The 24,941-nt window shown below is 38.9% G+C and overlaps 1 protein-coding gene across 3 annotated transcripts in view; it reads left to right on the forward strand.

Annotated features, from left to right (window-relative positions):
* Nucleotides 1-646: 646 nt before the first annotated feature.
* Nucleotides 647-24,941, forward strand: part of LOC142100760 (uncharacterized) — a 115,842-nt gene continuing 91,547 nt past the window's right edge. For 2 of the 3 annotated variants that reach the window (XM_075184556.1, XM_075184558.1), the window contains exon 1: nt 647-1,225. In XM_075184556.1, coding sequence (XP_075040657.1) covers nt 1,157-1,225 — 69 coding nt within the window. In that variant the 5' untranslated portion in view covers nt 647-1,156. Of the gene's footprint in view, nt 1,226-5,660; nt 5,784-24,941 lie in introns of all 3 variants that reach the window. The other variant, XM_075184557.1, reaches the window with a different exon arrangement.

Genomic DNA, 24,941 nt, shown 5'->3' on the forward strand with positions numbered 1-24,941 from the left:
ATGGATGTTTAGGGTACTCTGAGCCCCATTCAGACACTTGTAAAAGTTGCCTAAGACACTGAGAGACCAATTCTGGCAGCTGCACAGGATGCCTAAGTTATAAAGCTATGATATATATGTAACATATGTATAGCTATACACAAGTAATGTAAAATGTGGAACGAACAGTTGAGTCAAAGACAGAATATATATATATACACACATATACATATATATATATATATATATATATATATATATATATATATATATATATACACATATACATATATATATATATATATATATATATATATATATATATATATATATACCCACACACACATATATAAACACACATATATATATATATATATATATATATATATATATATATATATATATATATAGATAGATAGATAAATATATATATATATATATATATATATATTTAAAACACTACACACAGTGCAGAGAACATATCTGCGTAGCAGAACAGAACTGAATGCACTTTACAGGGAGAGAAAACAGAGCAAGCTTCACTCAAGACACCAAGCAGCAGAGGGCGCTGCAGGGAGTCAAATTGTTCCGACATTCCGGCATTTCTGTTTTTCACCCACACTCATTTATTATGAACACCCATTCAATTTCTCAGGTCAAGGGGATTCCAGTTTGCTGCCAACAAACACAAATCGTGTACTTACATTCCATGTCTACTTGGTCAATTTTATTACAGCAACTGAAAGCATTTCTTCCCAAGACACTGACATTGCTGTGCTTTGCCCAGTTGGCTGAGGGTGTGATTGCAGGACTGGTATTTTTTTAGCCCACTGCTTCCCAGCTGAAAGATTGAAGCTGTTAGTGAGGCAGGACAAGCTCTGCCTACTATATGAATGTCCTTATTTAGTCAGCCTGTGAGGTGGAGCACTTTAACTGCATTCCCGCAACTCAGGGGAAAGAAAATCAGACATAAATCAATGTTACAATCTTCTTTACCCGTCCTTTATGCAGCCTGACACATATGAGTGCAAAGATTTAACAAGCAAAAAAGAGAGTTTCCAAAACCACCGTACTTTACAGAATACTGAACCAAAACTCTCAACTCTTCAATGCATTATCGGTCACTCTATGAACATGTAAGATGCAAGTATAATTTGTTGGACAGCAGGGGCTCAGGATGAAAATGACTCCTCAGCAGAAGACACCTAGCAAAGACCTGGGATCGTGGATTCAGGAAGGAGGAAAGGTATGTGCCAAACTTGCTGTATTTTAAGTTTTCAATTTATTAAAAGCATGGAAGGCGCATACTGTACATGAAGTTATGGGGACTTTAAGCATGAACCAGTTTGACAGAAATGTGGATTATTGTACTCCATCCCCCCACTTCTGCTCCATTTATCGACCATCAAAAATTACTTACTTAAGAATAATGGAAGTCTAATATATTGATGATATTGATGATGTGTTTCTTTAGAGGTTAGCATTTGGTGATATTTCTATTTAACAAATATCTATAACAATTTGCATTTAGGATATATGCACTACGTCCAAGTGTGTCAGGAGATTGACTATTTAACAGTAATCTTGCATCTACAGCCATGTGTTATTTTCTGGCATATGAACGAACTTGTATGCTGGAAAATTGATTCAGGGTGTACGTGAACTGAACTTTTGTATCCACCTGTTACAGGAGTCATATGATATCACTAGCAAAAATTAACTTCTTATTAGAAAGTTTAACACTGTTCTCCTTGTTTTCATAAAAGTTGCTCGTTTTGCATATAGGGTTAACTACAGCAACTTTATGACGAACTGGTAAAAATACCTTAGTCTGGACATCTGTGATTATCATAGACAAGCAATGAATTACAAAACCATCAGACACTAAAACATAGCGTCAGAGAAATATGTATATATATTTACTGTGCGTGTTTCTAGAGGTCATTCATCTTGTATACATTGCTGAATATAACTGTTAATAGCTGCTGTTTTTATATTTTTGCTACAATTTTTAAATGACTGCTCTTAATACTCTTATAGTTCCATGGGTCATATTTAACAAATCACGGTAGTGCACTATTGTGCACTTACCGTGGAATTAAAGTCCCGATGTGCCCTCCGCAAATTTATTAAAGGTGCATCGCAGCAGATATCATGGATATCTGCTGCTTTGCAGTCCTGATCGTTTTTGCGAGCAGTCACCATTCAACAGAATGGTGACTGCTCCTGGCCGCAATCTAACAAGTCCCGAAGCTGGCGTACATTATCGGACTTGAAGAAATCCACTGCTGGCAGCTCTGCTCCAAAGAGCAGAGCTGGACAGCGCATGTGTGGAGGGATCACATGATCCCTCCCTGTCACTCAGAGTGGGGACTTTGTGCGCATGTGCACTGCACATGCACAATTGAAGGAAGAAGAGGAACGAAGAGGAGATCCCGAGACAGCGCATCCGAAGAGGGGGGTAAGTATGATTTTTTCTATCACAGAAACAGCAGTTTTTTGGAACTGCTGTTTCTGTGTTCCCTTTTTAATAAATTTGAGAAATAGTTCAATCCTTATCCTTGCGATAAGGATTGATAACTATTTCTCACTTTTGCCGATTAATGATAAATGTGCCCCCATATCTCCATTCCAGTTTACATTCTTTCTATCAAAGCATTATTCAGAATTGTAGCTTTAGAAATGACAGAGCTGTATATAGTGTAGCTAAAAGAAGAACAAGGAAGAAAGCATTTCTGATATCTGTGAGGAGACGGGGTGTCCTTTAGGTCACTCAGACCGATACCAGGTGCAGGTTCAACACCATTTTATTAGTACTGAAGATGGACTTTAACATGGCACAGCAAGACAGAAATTTCCAAATGTACCATACACGATAGCCAGGTGAGCAACAGTGTCCTGCAGATGGCAGTTCAGTGTCTTTGGGTATGTGATGGCAAGTTCCTTGGTTGTATCTCTTAATACATGGCACGGCCCTTCTGTGATTTAACGACGATAACAGCCAATGTCTCCTGACTTGGGATGTCGGCTCACATAAAGCACTGTCGCCAAAGGTACTCTGTACTAACGGAACTTAGATTCCTGCTTAGTACCCCTAACACACGACTCCCTCGAACTGTACTGACAAGGGGTCGGTTACAAATTACCTATGGTTAATATACTGACACAAAAATGTCGACAGGCTAATGCCGACATATTCATTTTGTCAACAAGCTTAAAATATGTGTCCCCCCCCCAATTAGATTATCCTAGTGCTGGTAGTAGCAAAATCAGGGAGATAAAAACCGCGGGGTCCCCTCAATTTTGCTACAACAAGCACTAGGCTAAGCCACCCGAGGCTGTTGGCACTATAGCAGGGTAATCCGCAGCATGGAGTCCCATGGCCATAATGACAACCAAGTACGGGCTGGTCAGCACGGGGCTGGGTTCCTTAGGCAGTTGGGATTACTAAAATATGTGCAGGCCCTCCCCATACTCAGCCCCATGCTGAAAGTGTTAGGGCTCTTCCCACATCCCTGGACGGTGGGTGTGGGGTAATAAAATTGTTTTTAATAATCCAGACACCATTTTGTGCTGGTGCAATATAGATCCCAGCAAGCCCAGGCTGCCATTAACAGTCTGGGCATGCTGGTGCTTGTAGCATACATAAGCAGGTTTGTGTCGTTTTAGGTGTGGGGGGGGGGGGGGTTGTTGACAAGCATGTTGCAGAGGATTAATTGGGATGTTTCAAGCTGCAAAGCAAGAAGATTTATTTCAACACAAGTGGAATAATTTTTTTTTTTATTTTTTTTTATTAAACACCATTTGGATTTAAAGCTTACAAGATATGGATCGTTTACAGATGAAGAACATGAATGTACTACTGGGGTTATTTACATGTAAATACAATTTGGTGGCAGCAAAAAGGGGTGTGGTTTATTTAAATTTTCTCTTGTGGCACAACAGGTCACAACAGGTCCTGGGCCCAGACTGCCATGGGTATGCTGTTGTTTGCAGTACTACAAGCACCAGCAGGCCCAGATAGTTAATGGCTGCCTTGGCTTTTTTTTGCAGACTCCAACTCCCTAGGGAATCCAGCCCCATGCTGACCAGCCCGGGGCTGGTTTGTCATTATGGCAAGCGGAGAGTGGGGGGGGGGGGGACATGCTCTTTATAGCCGCCGGACCTGCCAGCATTACTCACTTAATGTCGACAGCACTGCCGACAATCACACTGTCTACGTTTTAAGCATATGTGAAAATGAAAATGAATATGCATTTAGCCTGTCTACATTTTTGCATTGACAGGATAAGTGTCGGCATATTCACATTGGTAATATGACCGCCAACACTGACAAGCATCTCTCCCTCTCTTTTATACTTAAATCTCCTCCCCTAGCAAATACATTACATCACTTCAATACGCACACAATATATAATATGTTTTACAATTAAATAATTAACATTGTATTTTAAATAACATTCACATATTACAAGGACCAGTAAGGTTATTTGATTTATACCTTGTCCTAGACAACAGAATCAGAGACTGCTCATAACAGCTTAATTAACATACAACTAGAGGTGCAAAGACTGGCTTGCCCTGAAGTTAACTGTGGTCAATAGGCTATTCCCAATAATCTATTGCAATATCTGGTGACCTAGCTTCCAAAGATTAATCTTAATACAGTTACAATAGATATCAACACATAGATATCAACATAAATTACAGGTTACAATCTAAATACAATGGTGTCTTCCTCATAGAAAGTTAATCCACCAAAACTATGTCTACTTGCAGAATGCAAATGTCACATTTTACCATTTAAACTTCAACATGTGACTTATATTAAGTATTAGATACATATTATCAAGTACATAACTGTGTTAATAATAACCTTAGAAATATATCACAACATTGACATGCTGTATATTCACAAAATATATCAACATTCATGATACAACTTTCAAACACATGTACAGTATTAGTCCACATGGACCCTCACTGGATAACGTGGATACTAGTAGCACCCAAAAGTCCTGTGCTTAGAATCACCACTTTAATTAAAGTCTAATGGTAGGGGTGGAGCAGGACCAGGGCAATAAAACTCCATTAGCCTGATCCTTGGTTTTCTCATAACATACACAAAATTTATTTTTCAAAAAAATATTATTAAATATGTATTTTACTGAGCATTTAATCAACAGGAAAGTCAGTATCACCCTCAATACCGCTTTGGATTTCTGCATGAAATTTCTTAGACTAGACAGAAATTGGTCAGTAACTGATTATCTTCGCTAACTTCCCAAATAAGCTGACCCTAAAGTGCTTTAGAATATGAAATATGCAGTAGCAATATCATGCTAGACTTAAAGGATTTGTATATGTCCTCTAAGGTCTGAAACACAGTAAGTTCAGTGTCACAGTGGTCTGCATTTGATTGGTTGTGATCCTGAGAAGACAGTATGTGATTGGTGACTGTGCCTCATAACCAATCATAATGTTTCCAGCACTTGTACACTCCACCAGTTTCAAACTTCTATCCAGTAGCTGTCAAAAGTATTGGTCTGCAAATTCTATTTTTTTTACCTGTGTTCCTAATATTATATACACTAGTATGATTAAATGAAGTATGATTGAATGAAACACATAAAACATATCAGACAAGCATATTAAAATAGTGTTTGCTTTTTGCCTCAAAGGACAAAAACCACCACTGTGGGGTTCTAACATCGACCAGTATTGAATAAGTGGGCAACATATTGGCACAGTGGTTTTCATTTCTACCTCAAAACACTGGGATCATGAGTTCTAAAGATATACTGGTAAGTTAATTTACTTATGAAATTAGTCATGTGTGGATGTGTAATATGGAATATAGATTGAAAGTTACTGGGATAAATAATTAATATATAAATAATAAACAATACAAATAAATTAAAATTAAACAAAGTAAAGAAAAAGTGGCATCAGTAAAAGAAAAATATTGACTATGGAGCTCTGGGCTGAGACCCTGAGATGTACCTTGAAACCTTGCAAATACCCAGATATGGTTATTATGCTATGGTGTTCTTCACAAAAGGAACATACAAGCCCTTTCCTAGACATTGCTCTTGACTGTTGATTGTACAGTATTTTTCTATGAAAGTAGATCTTGAACCATGAACCAGTTCAAAAATTCACAATATATTCACCAACTTTAGATTAGTCAGTTTAAACTTATTGCATACATTACAATATATTATTTAATGGTGTTTACATCAACGTTGTTCATTTTATAGTTTACTTCAATTTCTATGAGCACTGCTAATGTAAACCTTGTTCTGCAGATATGAACTTTTACTAACAATCTTGGATTCGTGAATATGATTTCAAAGTCTACCACTTGAGGGTACGGCAGCCTCAGCAGTCAAACTAGATTGCAGAGGCTGACTACAATGCAAACAAATTCTAGACCCTTGTAACAGCTAAAATCGATTGAATTTCAGACCAATACAAATTATTCCAGCATCTCTATGAATGAGTCCCCCAGTGCTTGTAAAATGTTATAGCTCAAAATATGTTTTAACCCTATTATAATCCATACAATCAAATATAAGTGATATTTTTTTCTTTAAACAAAGGAAATGTTTAAAAATAAATATTTAAACTATTATTATATGGTTTTTTTATGCCTGTTTTCAACTTGCTTATGACTCCCAACTCACAGAACAGTCAACATTTTTTGTTTTTGCTTTTTTATTATTTACTAAAAGATTAACAATAACTGTCCCTTCTCTCCACTTGCTTATGACTCCAGCCCCAAAACCATTATAGTCATTGTTTCTTTTATTTATATTTATGTTGTTGGCAATTGCACCACTGGCATTCAATGTACACCAGCTGCTAGCTTCCGGTCATGGGAATTGACAGGTCTCCATACCAACATTTTCATGCCCCTCAACTAATTAAGTGTTTCATTGGTTTAAAGTACTTGCGTTGTTCTAAAGCAATGATAAATGCAGGGCCTAATCCCTATAGATTAATATTAATGAGGTACATATAGACAAGAAAATAGCAGTAGCATAGTAGTTTTCACTTTAATAGTTCTTAATTTATTTGTTAACTTTAACTCTAGTATGTGAGCCAGACAGGGGCTAACATATAACCCCTATAACTTATCAAAATAAATGGAAGAAAGGGAGGAACATATTTTGGGACATATTTCTAGAGACACATTAATTTGTTATTAATTAAGTAATCATGATTGTAATAATGGAAAAGTGTATTTTTTGACTATTTTTATCTAATGTAGCTTTCATTACTCCAAATATAATCAAATAAAAACCATTATAAGAATATATAATTAATTCGGTTACAATAAAAATTAGTTAATGCTGTTTGAACAGTACATGGCAAAAATGCTAAAATATGTCAAAGCTACAATGTACCATGGTAATTAAGCAGTTAAAGACTTGACAAGCAAAATATAAACATCCTTGCTGGCAGTGGTAGAACTACCATGGGTGCAGGGATGCGGCTACAACGGGGCCCGATGGTAAGGGGGACCCTGCAATGTTGGTGATATTCCCACCCCCAGGTCTACAGCAGGAGACCCCCCCACACCCCTAGAGCCCCAACATTATCTCCCTACACTACCGCTCTGCTTGGGAAAGAAGAGGCTTCCTCTCTGCTCTTTTTGGAACAGCATTGGTGGGTGCCTACCTGCACTTTGCTATGGGAGTTCCACCATTGCTTGCTGGCTTAGGCTGGGTACACACTACAGTGTTTTCACACGATTATCGGGCTAATCAAATGATAAACAACCGTTCAGCCCGATATCGCATTAGTGTGAACGTTGCAACGATGAACGATTATCATTCCAAAGCACATTGTATTGTTTGATTAGATTTTTAAACTGGACTAAAAATGTTGTTCAACGATGGAACGATGCGCTCATGTCCAGCAGTGTCCATGTTTCTCTATGGAGTGTGCAAAGTTACAATCTTTTCAGCCAATGGTTATAACAGATAAAGAACACAGATCTGAAGGTAAAACATGTATAGTGTGTACACATGAATTGGCCTGCTGATCAGTACTTTGTTTTTTTCTGTCATTGGTAAAATCGTTAAAGAATTCGTATCGGCAGAAGTTTACTGTAGTGTGTACCTAGCTTTACCTGAGAAGAGTTAAACAAATAATGATTCTGTACAAGTACAAAACAATGGATATCAATCTAATGGTCAGTATGTAATAATAAAAATGTTTACTGTACGTCTCCTTAGGCTTCATATGGAAATGTGGTATATCAATGCACTGAAAATGTGTTATAATAATCAGGTTACAAAAACCAAAGACATGCCGTCTGTATGGAAACAAATGGAACAAAATAGTTCCAAATATGTAGAATGACTACAGTCAAAATTGTTATGTAGTTCCAACACTTGATTTTTAGCAATTGCCATATACTAAACTCAGCTACACTGGGAGGATACTATTATAGATTAAATGAGCAGTTTTTTTAATCTATTTACCAAAATATGGAGCAGGGATAAAAGAGAATACCTCCTATTGTGTATATTGCAAGATTATTTCATACAATTCCACTTAATTTACAGTGATGAGCCAAAAGTTCCTCAATGTAAAGTCAATACCCCTATATATTATTTGGGTGGTATCTGTAGTACATGGTCCTGGTAAGATGAATGGTGGTGTTAAATTATAGCTGCCAACTTATTCTTCGTTTCCAGAGACAGTAGCAGTTGTAAATATTTATCACCAGGAATTTGTGTCCCTAATAATGGGCTCTTTACTACAAATGAACTGCATAGTTTAACATCTTAAACTCTGTATGTAATATGTCTTTCTGTATCAGTTCCTGTTCTTATTTTATATGCACTGACAGCAGGGGAGGGCTGGCAAGCTTTAGCCCAGGGGGCAAGACTCGACTTAGTAGCCTATTTTAAATGAAAAAAAAAAATGCAGGTGGCCCAGTGATCCAGTCCAAAGTAGCCCTCTTTGGGCCCAGCCTGGGGGGCAGATGCCCCCCTGCTCCCCAGGCCAGCCTGCCCCTGATTGACATTTACACATTACAACATTACAACTAATATATGTTTTTAATTGCAATTTATTTTTTTTAGAAAATAATGCTACATTTTTAGATATATCCATTCGTGGAGAAATGGAGAATTTTGAATGAAAACAACAATCAGTGCAAACATACCCATAACTCTGTTTAGACAGTACATAAATTAAACTTTAACAAGTAGAATGTTCAAAGAAAAATAAAAAAGTTTTAATTAATGAACAGAGTTGAGTGATAGTAGGCCATATTTACCAACTTTCTTCAGCTCTCTTCCAGGAGCCTGCCAGTGAAGGGGGGCGGGGCGCCAAAAATCGCCAAACACCACAAATCGTGGCGTTTGAGGCCTAATTCTGCCCACTTCACTAGGAAGTGGGCAGAATTCGGGAGATTTCCACACTCACCCGGGAGTCCGGGAGACTCTCGCAAAATGCGGGAGTCTCCCGGACATTCCGGGAGAGTTGGCAAGTATGTAGTAGGCTGTACTGTGACATTTTGACTTTTGCTGGCATATCCATCCCCATCTTAGAGAGCCAATCCACAAATTGCACACAAACCTTCTTCACAGCATTTTAAAAAAGCTTTAAGGGAGCATGTAGTTATAATGTGCATATTGGACAAATAGCCACATTTGTGCTAGAAAGCATGTACTGTGCATGTGGCATCACTGGCTGTAAAAATGTTGTGGTGGACCTCTTATATGAGAAGGACCTGAAGTGCTAGTGCAGGCGTGGACAACATGTGGCTCTCCAGTTATTGTGAAACTACAAGCCCCAGCATGCTCTGCCAGAGATATCTAGTTGACATCTTGCAATGTATGCTGGGACTTGTAGTTTCACAGCACTTGGCAAACTACAGGTTGGCCAGGCCTGCACTAGTGTACTCCATCCACTGGATAAACAGCTTTTTGCTATTGCCTCTTTGTTTATAAAACAAGGGTTTGTTTTAAGATTATTTATCTTTTTTGTTTTGTGTTCTGAAATTTTCTGTATGTGAGTTGTACAGTATGTTTTTTGTTCTTATCATGTACTAACCAGCTGAAATGCTACATGTGATAAAGGTCATTTTTTTTATTATCATTTATTTATAATGTTCATTTATAGTCATACTTGCCAACTTGCTGAAGTTGGCTTCTGGGAGCCTGCCGGGGGTGGTGGGCGTGATGGGGGCGGGGCTCCAAAATTTGAGTCATTTTGGCCCCGCCCCGTGATGTAATGACGCAAATGCGTCATTTGACAGTAGGCAAAACACCACGATTCCTGGTGAATCATAGCGTTTTGGACCTAATTCTGCCCACTTCACTAGGAAATGGGCAGAATTCTGCAAGATGCGGGAGATTTCCACACTCTCCCGGGAGTCCGAGAGACTCTCACACAATGCAAGTATGTTTATAGTATTATATAATAGTAGAGAGATGCATGATTTATGGTTTATTTTCATACTATTTGGATCCATGCCCAGATTCCCAAATTTACTTTAGTTCATTTTCATTACAGTTGCCCAAAGTAAAAAAAAAATGATGAGGTAAGTTCTGCAAGATAGAAGATTGAAAGTTTTTCTAATTTATAATAAAACTATATATCATTTTCCAGGGAAGGATGCATTGACATGACCATAGCAGTGTCATATTTGCTGATATTGTTTGTAATCTGCCAGAGAATGCCTTTCAGCATGACAATCACAATTTGAGGGGCTGTCCTGCTATCCCGCGTTTGGCACATTTGGCTCACCTTGCAGTTATTTGGGAGGTATATTTCCCGATCACCAAGGTGAGTGGGTGTAACTGGCGCCAGAGACGGGTGTTTCTGGTGCACAAGCAGTTCAAGAGTGATTTTAAGGGATGGGTAGCATTACGCTCTGCCCTGGACATTGCCATGCCCACTGTTAGATGCACACGCCCCCAATGGAATGCAGCCACACCTCCTATTGTTGTGTCCTAACTTGTACATTTCCAATGTTAGGAGTTATGGCTTTAGTGTGCTGACAACTTGGAATACTTTATTATTCAATTAGAAGTATCACATCTATGACTCCAATCTACAAAACCAAATTTCCTTTTCCCATACTGCACTTGGATTCCCTCATTATTTATTGCACACAGCTCCTCATTGTAACTATACTAATGCAGCTATAATTACATTCTTTCCTTTCTGTATTTTGGAAGTTTTAGGTTAATGGGTTTTTGGTTGCGAGATCCCATACCTGTATGACATTTAAATAATTTGTATGTTTCTTTATCATCATCATCATCAACATTTATTTATTTAGCGCCAGCAGAATCCATAGCGCTTTACAATTGGGAACAAACGGTAATAAAACAATGTAATACATACAGACAGAGAGAGAGGTAAGAGGGCCTTTCCCGCAAGCTTACAATCTATTTCTTTATGTAAAAGTGCTTTACTCTGACCTAGAACTCATATTTTTTCTTAAAAAAAAATGATATTCATAAATCAGGGTATGCTGTTGTCACGTTAAATGTTACCGCCAAGGCCTATTTGTGGTTCCTACCATGTCTGATAACCTCCGCCAGGAATGACTAAAGCCGGAGGCATTTCTGGCCAAAGAGGGGGGCAAAGGGTGTTAGTGCTACATGATTGCCTTGCATCTAATCACATGGGGTCATCTTGTCTTCAGTCTCTCAAATCCAATGGTATTAAAATGCAAGGGGTTAGTTCAAAACCCTTTAAGCACATACATACATCACTAATTACGAAATGCTTGGCTTACGCCTACCAGATCTCCCTTACAATGTGTCCTATGTACAAGGATCTTTTATCTTCAAATATGCCTCGCATTGTAAAGTTTAGCTCTCCTTGCATTTTTCAGAATGTATTTTGCACCCACTGCTGAATAGCTTATTAGCTTAGCTGTAGCTGGTTCTGTACAATTGCAGTTATTGTGACTGCAGCTTGTTTTACCAAGATCACTCTATCAAGCAGCCTGTACTAAATCAATAAAGGAAGGTTATTGAAAATTTGGGATAAGTGTTTTAAATGAACAGAACAGTATTGCACAACACAACTGGAAACTTAATTAGACATCTGATGAAGGGAAACAGTTCTCTGCGACGTTGTAATGTACAGGGTGTTCTGTAAAAATGAAAACAATAGTCACAGAGTTCAGTTACACTTTCTGTATTGATTTATGGAACTAGGTCTATTACAGTGGTTCTGCTACTATCTTCATAGAAAACCATATATTTATACTTTTCTAAATAAATAAAATACTTAAAATAGTTGTTCAATTAAATAGCAATTGATAGTACATTTGCTGGTGTAATGCATAGTTCACTTTCCTTCACTAACCAATTCATTCTTCTTAACTATCAGTCCTATTGGATTTATATCCATTTCTGTAGCTATCCTGCTGCACTAATTTGTGTAGGGACACAGTTACAAATTCGGTACAGTATTTCCCACAATCAATCAATTACTTGTAGTTACTGTCTAAACTGCTGATTATGTATCAGCTGTACAGTATGTAACGGGACTTGCATAAAATGAGAAATATAAAGTATGCTTAAAAGTTCAAATATTCATTTAAAAAAATCAGATTTTTCCCCAGCTGAAATGAGCTTTCACAGCAGTCACAGAATGAATGCACTTCTGTATACCGAAGCTCATGGCAATTTAAATCACGTTAGTTTAGGAGGCACACATAGGGGACTGTATGTAAAACATGCATTGCTAAGTTGGTTCATGTGTGTGATTTGTAAGGTACCATTTATATCCTTGGATACATTTCTCAGTATCTCTTTTCATTGTGCTTACTGCATAAGTAACATGCATACAACATTCCTTATGCTTATAGCTAGTACTATACCTTCTTATTGTCTCTCTTTTGGCAGATTAGCATTTATTTCTCTATGTCCTTCCCAATTGTCCCTCTTTTAGTCATATGTATAGATCTGTATATAGAAACTCTACTATTATATCTCAAAAACATTTTCTAGCTCCCACTGTTTATAACAATAAATAGCTAAGTATTTTAGTGTTCACTGTGGTAGTAAGTTGTATTTTATGATAAATTGTATTGGAAAACCTCCAAGAGGTTCAGAAGTCTGTAAACAAACTTTGATAACAATAAATTGAAAAAATCTTCTTAATAATCAACCTTATGTACCCTTAACCAATTAACTTTTTAACATAGTTTTTGTTTAAACCATAAAAGACCTTTTTACAGATTTGCTGGAAATCAAATTATTGTCTCAATATATTGAACTACCCCATCAGCTGAACTTCTTGAGCTTCACTTATGTCTAGCTCTAAATTAAATTAGACCAATGCAGTATTCAGTGGGATCATTTTTCCATCAGATTCCAGCATATTACCTGTTTCCAGCCAATAGAAGTAGGAGCAAATTCAGCAGCCAATAACTAATGTAGCACCTGAATGGACAGGAGCTGCATGCAATCCAGTGGGATGCAGTAATAATTATACATCTTCCATCCCTAGCCCAGAATGCTATGGAAAGAGGTAAATGCAGAGGTCCTGAGCAGTGTTCTCCACTAATTTAATAATGTTGATAGTATGGAGTATAGAAAGTCGTGGCGAGCGTCTTGTTTTCCACATTTCAAATTAGATAATCCACAGTACATGTGGTTGGGAAAATGGCCTAGATTTAATTATGCTCCACTATTGGTGATTTGTCTTGTAGTCATGGGGCCAGGAAGATGCTACCCCACAAATAAATATAAATTGAATAGTCAAAACCAAAATTTGCTGCCATAGAAAATCAAATATAGGTCCTGCCATATTATAAATGTCCTAGAGACATAAAAGAAATACAGCAAGCAAAAAAAAAAAGCACAGAAACAAATATTTAAATTCAGTTCTGCTGTACATTTATGAAAACTGTGGTTTGTATATTTATTTTTACCCATTAACTATAAAGTGCTGTCATATTATTATATGGAGGGGGCGATAATATAAACAAGTTATATACAATAACATGAAACAGCAGGTAAAGGTGGCCTTGCCCAAATGGACTTGTATTCTAAGAGGTGGATGTGGGGGGATTGATACATAGGGTAGCGGAATAACAATTGCAATTGGTAGGGAAAGTGTGTGTGTGGCTACTTTAAGGAAGAAATATCACTAGCCACCAATACTAAAGTAGCCATTGGTACCGGTCATTTTTGAGTGGCTATCAGTGGTAATGTATGATTGCAGTGAGGCGAGCCAGTGAAAGGTGGAGACATATAAAAATTAACTCTTAAGAGAGACAGCTGTTTATAAATTGATAAACATCTACTTTAGTTTGCACGTGTTCCACAATACATTCTGTCTGCCAGATTAAATTGATATAAACTGTAATTTTTTTGCAATTTACTATCCACTTCCCATGATGATCCTATGTGCAATTCCACAATGCTACTTTTTAAAAACATATTCTTAGTTGTTGTGTTATTCTATTTATTGCATTTCTAGAGATACTAACTAAGGGGGAGATTCAGTTAGCTGCGATATTCCTCAGAACATCACGGCTGTGCATTTTTATCGTTACTGTGGTATATTCTCCGCTCATTTTTACTCGCAACCTCTATGGGGCACAAGGAAAAATCAGTGGAGATTTCTTGTAAAAATCCAGCAGCCGCTATGTTCTGAGGAACAGTGAGGCTAATTGAATCTCCCCCTAAATGTGTTTACAGTGTGTATGAAATCTTTCGAAAATATGTCCTATATTTCTAGAGCACATTAGAAATGGTTATGGGTTTTTAAATAAATAATAATTCTCTTCATGACAGATGACTGGTAAATTTAGAAATAAATAAAGAGCAACTGATCAGCAAATCAAGTGCACAAACGTCTCTCATGTCTCAGAATCTTTTGAAATGTCTATAAAAACTGGAAGAGATTTTCTAGACCAATTTGCCTCCAGTTGTGCAATCAGAAGATTGATAAATAAGATTATGGGCCAAGCGCCACTGAACTACGTAAGTAATGGGACTCTTGTTTCCAAGCATTGTCAGGAATGCTGGGTTGCTAACACATGGGATCAGTTCCACAAGGTGATGCTCATAAGTGGTAAGGCATCGGCAGCTCGTTCTAATGAAATCCAGATGCTGGGAGCTGTGTTTATTTAAGGGATCACTCTCAGTGCCAAGCTGCTAACAATTGTATTACATTACGGTAAACACTATCCTTGCGATAAGAAAGAACAAACCGCAGCCAATATGAATTAAACCGTTAACAGAAACCACAGTCCTCTGACACTGACTGTAACAATTGCATTGGCTCGCTTCTAGGTTCTGTGGTTATGAGTCAGAATCTGAGATACACAGTCCTCACAACCTCAGTCCTTATGTTAATCTGTGTATCATAATAGTAAAGGGTTAAATGGTCCTCAGCATGAAATTAAATTCAGGGTTAGTGCTATTATCATTGCTTGACCCTGTAGCATGATGGTAACCTGTCACATGTGAGGAAGGGGTCAACTTGTTCAGAAGCATTTGAGTAGTCCAGCGCCTTCATCACACTGGGCAGGCCTATGCCTTCTATTAAGCCCAGCAGGCCACTATAGAACACATTGCAAAGAGGAAGAATGTGGCCTGGAACATCATTTATAAATATATTGAAATTTGCTTCCACTTTTTCATCCAATCAGCAAATGGAGTGACAAATAAAAACCAGTTTGCCAAATTCAGTTTAATTTTAGAGTATGTAGATCACCAAACACCGGCTCTTGAATAGCAATAAAAAACACCTGAAAGCAACTTGATTCTTAGGCCTTGTACAAATGGATGTTAAAATTAACCATATAAAGAGCATTTAACACAAGTCAGCAAAGAAAACACTCTCTGATGCCATAGCTCCAAAAAATATGCAAGTTGATGGATTTGTGCACACACAGGTTTTCTGGCAAGTGTTTGCTTAACTTTTGTCATGGAGTTCTATGAGAGCCCTCATCAAGTGTTTTGAACACAGTACAAGGTATTGTGTATGCTTTTAGCAAGATTTGGTTTAAAACACTTGTGTGTAACCTTAATGAAAGTTTCTGCAGAAATGTGTGTTAGAAAAGTACAACCGTACATTTATTGTAATAAAAATAACACTAGAATACTATATAGAAACAGTAAATAAATGGCAGGCAGGTTCACCACATTATCTGTCCCTTACCCCACTAGCTTAAGGAGCAGTTACTTCTGTCATCTGGATGTCCTGATTTTCAGAATCCAAGACCCATGGAGTTCTTCTGAGCTGCATGTGTACCAGCAGGAGGATCAGTCCAGCAGAGGCTTAGACCTCAAAGCTGGAGTTCTTCCCAGGGTCAAATAAAAAAAGACACAACCTCCCCTGTGTCTCACTCTTTCCTCTTTATCTTGTAGTTTTTCCATGCTCCAGGGTCTGGGTCAGGGGTGGCCTTAGATAGAGGGAATCCTCTGAGTTTCACTGTCTGTCAAAAGGGGCTGTTATAGGGCTCTCCCTTGTCATCCCAATACATCTCTTGGTCCCCTGCTGGGATGACTCCAAGGAATCTGGTAGAATACAACCCAAGACAATGGGGACATCCCTATGTTAATTAAGGTGCAGTCACAAAAGTGCAAGTGTCATCAAAATACTTCAGTTGGTGCTAAAAAAAAAGACAGCAGGTTCATCAGTTATAATGCTGTCGGTTTGTGCATGCTATATAAACCAGGTCATAAAGAGCAATTTTTTTGCCAATCAAAATACCTTTTGAAAAATGAAAGCTGAAAAGTGAGCATATTTTAAGTCATATCAATATATTATTAGTTCAAATGTCACAAGTAATCTTTAAGATGTGTCATAATAGGGTAGAGGTATTTTTTTAGTGACAATACCTACAGTAGTTAGAATACCGTTTTGTTTGTGATAGGAAAGGTAACTAAGTTGATTCCTGTCTATATAGAATTCTACCTGAATGTGAGAGAGTTATGTGTTCCCATATAATCCCATTTGTGCAGGCATGTGTGACTAGGTAGCTACACTGTATTAAGGGATATTGATCAGCTTGTATAGTACATGTGACTGAGGTCCAGCATGGCTGATATTTTGAACAGAGTCTAGTTTTGTGTAAGGACCATTGTGTCATTTGTGTGTGGCTGTAGAAGGGATAAATTCAGTTTCTGTCATTGCTGTTGCCAGTAAGGAGAACCCATGAAAAGAGCCCAATTAGGATCTAAGACTAAGCTTTATACTCTTTGTCCCAGGTTCTCTCCTACCATTCTGAAGATTCACAAATTCACTTGAAAACTAGCAGGTGACTGCAACTTCCATATTACAAATAGCTATACATTTCCATATACAACTAAAAGTTTGATTGAGAGTCTAAAGGAAAAACAATGATGGAAATCTACTAACATAGTGCAAAAGTATAAATGTATAGCATCTAATTAGATATTTTCTTTAGTTAGTTTAACTTGACCTGGAGCGATCAAATGTTATTGCTCTTTGTTTTTATTGGTAGCTGTCCATTTGCAATTTTGCACCATGTTCATAAACAAAACTTAGTACCTAAGAATTAACTCAGCAGTGGGCCTAGGCCCAAGGAAGATGAAAGTAAAAATAATTTAATATAGAAAATGTTATTCTGGCAGCCAGTGACTGGATTAGATTGAGTCGGAACAAAAAAATGAAACTTAAGGAGATTCAGAATTTTGTGCAGCTTCTTGAATGAATTGGAGCAGGTGTTTCCACTATGTATATAACACATTTTCCAGGTATACTGCATCTGTGTGGCTGGGAAGAGCTCCATGGAGTTGTTGTATATGTTCCACTCCACTTTTCATAATAAGAAAATGGGCATGGTAGACTTTCCAATTGAAGATGAAGATACTTGTTAGCTCCAAAGTTGTGAGAACTGATCAAGAGACTAGAATAGCTGCATAAAGAAAACCAGAGTATTGAATTATAGTATAATTGTCCCTCCGAATTAAAGCTTCAGGATGAGATAAAACAGCTATGAATATCCAAATTGTTCTATGGAGAGTCCCATGTTGGTAGCCCCCACTCTCCCCCTATTAACATTTTGTCAAACATGCCCCGAGTAGATAATGAAAAAGCTGTAATTGTGTCTTATGGGGGAAAGTAATGCACCAGAAGTGAAAATTGCTAGATTTCTTACGTAAAAATTCCCCAAGTAGCTGGAAGAGTTCACCTAAGAAAGGGGAAGAAAAATTAAATCATGAATATCCTGAACAAGGAACCAAGATAGATATATGATTTGCATGTCAATACTGTCAGTGGTGTCTGGAATATCTGTATCTAAAATTCAAAGGAATAAAATACTGAAAATAATTATTTACTTTATTATCATGTGTTTAAAATTGTGAATATTGCATAAGAGAATACAGTTGTCTGGTGCCATGTTAGAAAGACCAAAAGGCAGAAGCGGTTAGAAGAATGTGATATGTGTGCAAGCTCACTGAATATAGGAAGCAGATGTTCTCATCAGGAAGCTGCGTGTACAGAAACAGATTGGCTGTTGTGCAATGTATGCACCATATCTATAAGTACTTGTACATAAATGGAAGTCATACTGACAAATACGCAAAGTTTCATAGATTATAAACGTACAGAGAAAAAGTTATCTTCTGCAATTGTTATTTATGCGCTGCGCATATATGGAGAAAATAACAAAATAATACTATTTTTGCTTGTTTACAAGACATTTTAATGTTGTTTTTTTACGCAATATAGTTCTCATAAATGAACACAATGCTTTTCAAGTTTCTATGGGAGGAGTCACATATGTGGTAGAATCACTGGATACTATTACAATAAATATGTCCAGTTTGGGTTTGGTCAAGTTTTAGGATTTTTGGAAGATAAGATGTTATCATGTAAGACACTCAGGGGCTTATGTTAAATTAAGTGCAAATTGTGTTCATTGGCGTATAATACACTATGCTAGTTCTAGAGAGCTTTTATCTGTGTATAAACTCTACATATAATACATAACAAAAAGGAGGGGCATCATATCTAAATTAAGTATCAAACTATTTCTATAATGATTTAAATTACTAAGTTAAATACAATTTTACACAACAAATTAAAAACCATATATGATGCCTATGGTACTTTATAAAAGTGCTCCTATAGGCCGTTTATACAAGGGTGTAAATTTTAAGCTTTTAAAGGGGAATTCAATTCCCCCGAATTAGCACAGCGTTAAATCTATTACCGTTATTACGATAAATTTAACCTGGCGTTGCGAGCAAAAAGCCGGGATTGAATCTACCGTAATAACGGTATTTAAGTGCACTATTACCGTAATAACGGTATTTAAGTGCACTATTACCATAATAACGGTAATAGTTCGCAGGCCGCGTTACTTTTCACATTAACGCGGCCAATTGAATTCCCCCCTTAATGTTCATACTGAAAACCTAGCAAATGTTCTTTGGCACTAATAGTCCAAAAATAATGTCAGTAAATGGACACACACACTTTTTCAAAATCTTTTGCTTTTTTTTGTTTGTATCAATTTCAACTTTACATGCAGCATTCATAGGCAATCAGCGCATGTAAATTTCCAATGGAGTTCTACAGCAACACTTACTTACTTGCCAAAATGTTCATCAGGCATATAGAAAGTGTTTGACCTGTTGTCAGAACAACTTCCTGTGTCATTGCCATACAGAACTGATGATGGTGCTTTGAGCATTGAGAAAGGACAGACAGGAGTGGTGAGCACAGCTATAAAGAGCATTCAGCATTCTGTAAAAGTAATAACCAATAGCAATGCAACAATGCTAATCCAGGAGGTGGTGCAGCATCCAGAGCTTTGTGATCTATCTACACCTAACCACAGTGATAGCCACAAGAAGATGGAGGCACAGTTGGATTTTATAAAAAGTGTGGCACCTGGCTACATAAATCAATTACACTTGCACCCATTCCACCACTTATTGCTACATTGGCACCATACTCATATCCATATCACAGTGATGCATCTATAGTCCCGCCTCAACATATATAAAGTCCACAACACAAGCATATTTCACACATATAGCACCAAATACCACATACAGTACCAAATACACCTCCCTCTACTTCCAGCACAACAGTATTTAAAACCTAAACGTCTGAGGGTATAGGCCTGTCTCCCCAACTATCATCCACTGTACATAACTACTATTTCTAGAACGTTTAAGGTTAAATATTTACAATTAAGGCTTCTTAGTTGTTTTGGCTAATTGATTGTAATATTTTGTTATAATTGACCTATATATATATATATATATATATATATATATATATATATATCTATCTATATATATATATATATATATATATATATATATATATATATATATTTATATATGTGTGTATAAGTATATATATATATTGTAACAAAGGGAGGCATTTACCTGACAAGATGCAGAGAAAGCATACAAGCAGAGTAAGACATTGGCGCAGTTATGCACCTAGATTGAGGTTAAACCAGGTAAAGACTTATGTATAGTTTAAAGTTTGGTTAACTTACATGATTTAAAAGCTCCTTCCTCTCAGCTAACAGACAGGGTGTGTCTGTTAGTGCAATCAGAGCCAGTGATGGGCGTTTCCTCTTAAAGAGAAGGTGGGTGTGTCACCTGTCCATCAAGCTAAGTCTGGGGGAGGAGTATCAGGTATAAAAGCTTGTTTGTATCATTTGTTCACTGAGACCAACGCTGGAGAAGCTGGCTGGTCTTGAGAGAGATTGTCTATGTCTACCTAGCGTTTAGGGTCTCCATATCTATTGTGAAATTCATATGGTGTCAAATACATTTTAAACCATCCTGACAATAAAGCTGCATAAAAAGAAGTGGTTCGCGTGTGCTTCAGCAGTAGCGGGCTCTTGCCACAAGTGGAGTCAGGAGTGGAATACTCTGAGAAGCATGTTTCTGCTACCCAACTCGCACAAACGTCAACATGGAGGAAGTACTGGGAACAAAAAGGGCAAAATGGCCTCCTAAAGATTGGTCTGAGAGGCTGGCGCCATATCTGACTGGTGAAGCTCAGTGAGCTTATATGGATTTAGATGAGGAACGGGCCTCTGATTATTTGTGCCTAAAGTCTGAGAAATTGGCTCGCATTGGAATTTCCGGGCCAGGCCAAGCCCAGCGCTATCACCAATGGCGCTATGATAAAGAAAAAACGGTCAGAGCGCAAGTGGCTGAGCTTTCTAAAATTTTAAAGAAATGGCTGCAGCCTGAGGAGAATTCGCCTTCTCGGATTATTGAAGTTCTTGCGATAGATCACTGCATTCGGGGGCTGAACCACGTTTTTCAAAGGTGGGTTCTGCAATCAGACCCACAAATTTATGAAGAGCTTGCCACCGTGGTAGAAAGGTTTTGTGCACTACAGCAAATGACTAAAGAACCTGCATTCGTGCCAAAGCCACGCCAAAAGCCAGGTTTGACAATCCTTGCTACAGGGCCCAATGTCAAAACTGCTACGGACAGAGGGCCAGGTGCAAAGCTGTCTAATTTGAAGTGTTTTGAATGTGGTGAGCCAGGCCACTTTAAGGCAGAGTGTCCTAAACTACAGGAACCATGGACTGTTCCTTGGCACATATTGGGCCTGCTTTTCCAAGCTGTTTTACCATGAATCCCACATCAGGAAGTCCTTGTTTGTTCCGGGTGACTGTGCTAATCAACCAAAACCTTGTTCTGGCCTTGGTTGACTTGGGGAGTGAACTTTCATTGGTTTCCAGCTCCGCCTTACCCGAAACAATAACTTCTCGGTTGCCCAAGGTGAAGGTTCTTTGCGTACATGGCACGACAGAGGAGTATGAAAGAACAATACTACCAGTCACACTCAAAGACAAAACCGTTATGGTGGTAGCTGCCATAGCAGCTAAACTCCCATATCCACTCATTTTAGGGCGAGACTTCCCACTGTTTAATGAGGTCCTCGGTGAGCGGATCCGGCCGGACATGCCGGCAACTGATGCAACGGTCGGAAGTCCGGTCTTAATGGAACCGCTTAAGAATCCACAACATCTGGACATCGATCTTTGGGAACCGCCAAACCGGAATGCCATCCTGGGAGTCACAGCAGGAGTTCCACAAAAGCATCCACCTGCAGGGAAACATGGACAGTCCAAACAAGCGTTGGTCGGTGATGTCGCAGATGAGCCCACCCCGCCTGTCAGTGAGGATACGGACTGGTCCGCAATACCAATTTTGTTTCCTCTGCAGGACTTTGCTCGGGACCAACTTAATGATGCCACTTTGGAACATGCCTTTAAAAGTGTGACTGAGGTAAATGGGGTAGCGAAAGCCGCCCAGCCTGCAGAAGGTATACCATATTTTATTGTCAAAAATAATTTTCTGTATAGAGTTGCTATTGTACAGGGTGAAAAAGTAGAACAATTAATAGTTCCTCAGGTCCATGTACCCCTAGTGTTAAAAGCAGCACACACACATGTTTGTGGGGGACATCTAGGGGAGGATAAAACACGGCAACGAGTTCTGCTTAGGTTTTACTGGCCCGGGGAACACATGGCAGTGAAAAAGTATTGCCGGTCCTGTCCCATTTGTCAGAGAGCCTGTCCCAAACCCATGTACAGGGCACCTCTCATTCCAATACCAATAGTACAAGTTCCTTTTGAACGGATAGCCATGGACCTTGTGGGGCCACTGGAAAAATCCGCACGGGGGCACCAATATATACTAGTGGTGCTTGACTATGCAACCATGTATCCTGAAGCAATTCCCCTATGAAACAAAGTCCAGCACCATAGCTAGAGAACTTGAATTGATGTTTACACGCTTGGGAATACCCAAAGAAATTCTCACAGACCAGGGTACTCCCTTCATGTCCAAATTGATGAAGGACATGTGCCAGTTGCTAGGGGTTACGGCGCTTCATACCTCTGTGTACCATCCACAAACAGACGGCTTGGTGGAACGCTTTAACCGCACATTAAAGCACATGCTCAGGAAAGCAGTGGCTCAAGAGAAAAAAGATTGGGACACTCTTATTCCCTACTTGATGTTTGCCATCCGTGAGGTACCTCAAGCGTAAACAGGGTTTAGTCCATTTGAGTTATTGTTTGGGAGACAGTCCAAGGGTATCTTGGATATGTTAAAAGAAGGGTGGGAGCAGCAAGGTCCCAGGGAGCCAAATCTGGTACAATTTGTGTCCCAAATGTATGATAGGCTAGGAAAGATAGGGCCCATTTTGCAGCAACATGCAAAAGAGGCTCAGGAACGACAGAAGAAAAGTTATGACAAAAGTGCTGTTGTTCGATCTTTCAAGCCTGGGGACAAGGTCCTAGTCCTGGTTCCTACCCAGGAAAGCAAACTTTTCGCCCATTGGCAGTGTCCATAGGAAGTTCTAGAGGCTGTCGGTCCTGTCAATTACAGAGTCCGCCAGTTAGGTAGGAGAAGGGAGGAGCAAATATATCATGTTAACCTCCTTAAACCCTGGCATGATGAGGAAACCTCTCCTCAGGTAGTGAGTACTGCCATTGAAAAGTCTGAAGTGCCCACAGAGCCAGCATTGTCCGTTAAGCAGAGACAACAGACTGAAGAAATGATTCGCCGGAACAGGGATGTCTTCTCTTCCCTCTCTGGGCACACTACCTTAATCGAGCACGACATTGTCACTCCGCCAGGAGTCATTGTAAAGCAGAAGCCGTATCGTATTCCAGAAGTCAAACGGGTGGACATGAGAAAGGAGATCAAGAAGATGCTCCAGTTAGACGTGATTGAAGAGTCCACTAGTGAGTGGAATAGTCCCATTGTTCTTGTTCCGAAACCCAATGGGACAATTAGGTTCTGCAATGACTTTAGGCGCCTAAACAGTATGTCGCAGTTTGATGCCTATGCGATGCCACGTGTGGATGAACTGGTGGAAAATCTTGCTGGTAGCAACTATTTGACAACTCTTGATCTAACAAAGGGTTATTGGCAAGTTCCCCTGACTTCCACGGCCAAGCCAAAGACTGCATTTTCCACCCCTGATGGTCTCTATCAATATAAAGTCCTACCCTTTGGGTTGCATGGGGCACCTGCCACCTTCCAAAGGGCCATGAATAAATTGCTACGACCTCACACAGCTTATGCAGCCGCTTACTTGGACGATATAGTGATTTATACCCCAGACTGGCGATCACATTTAGCCAAAGTTGAGGCGGTCTTAGCTTCATTAAGGTCAGCAGGGTTAACAGCTAACCCAGAGAAATGTGCCATAGCCATGAGAGAAGCCAAATGTTTGGGGTATGTTGTTGGTTGATGGCGTGTAAAACACCAGCTAGACAAAGTGGAGGCAGTCAAAAATTGGGCAAGACCAGAAAAAAAAGTCGCAGTTAAGAACCTTTTTAGGCTTAGTAGGTTACTACAGGCGGTTTGTAAGCCACTTCGCCACTAGAGCTGCTCCACTTACGGACATATTAAAAAAAAGTTGTCCGGGTAGATTAACCTGGTCTGACTCTGCAGAAACAGCCTGGTCTGATCTTCGGTTAGCTCTTTGTTCCTCTCCAGTTCTACAAGCACCGGATTTTACCCGGAGGTTTTTTCTCCAAACTGATGCTTCTGGTGTTGGCTTAGGTGCAGTCTTGTCACAGGAGAAGAATGGAGTAGAAAATCCTGTCCTGTACCTAAGTCGTAAATTACTTCCAAGGGAACAAAAATATGCCACTGTAGAGAAAGAATGTTTCGCCATAAAATGGGCTACAGAAGCTCTGCGCTATTATCTCCTAGGCAGAGAGTTCACCTTAATAACAGATCATGCACCATTGAGATGAATGCAGAACAACCGGGAGGTAAATGCCAAGGTAACCCGCTGGTTCTTGGCACTGCAACCTTTCAAGTTTTCAGTAGAACATAGACCTGGGATTCTGCACAAGAATGCAGATGCATTGTCACGAAAATATGCGCTCCTCGCGAAGTCAGCGTCCCCCTACTTGGAGACGCTAGGGGGAAGGATATGTAACAAAGGGAGGCATTTACCTGACAAGATGTAGAGAA

Source organism: Mixophyes fleayi, chromosome 9, assembly GCF_038048845.1.
Source record: "Mixophyes fleayi isolate aMixFle1 chromosome 9, aMixFle1.hap1, whole genome shotgun sequence".
Lineage (NCBI taxonomy): Eukaryota > Metazoa > Chordata > Amphibia > Anura > Limnodynastidae > Mixophyes > Mixophyes fleayi.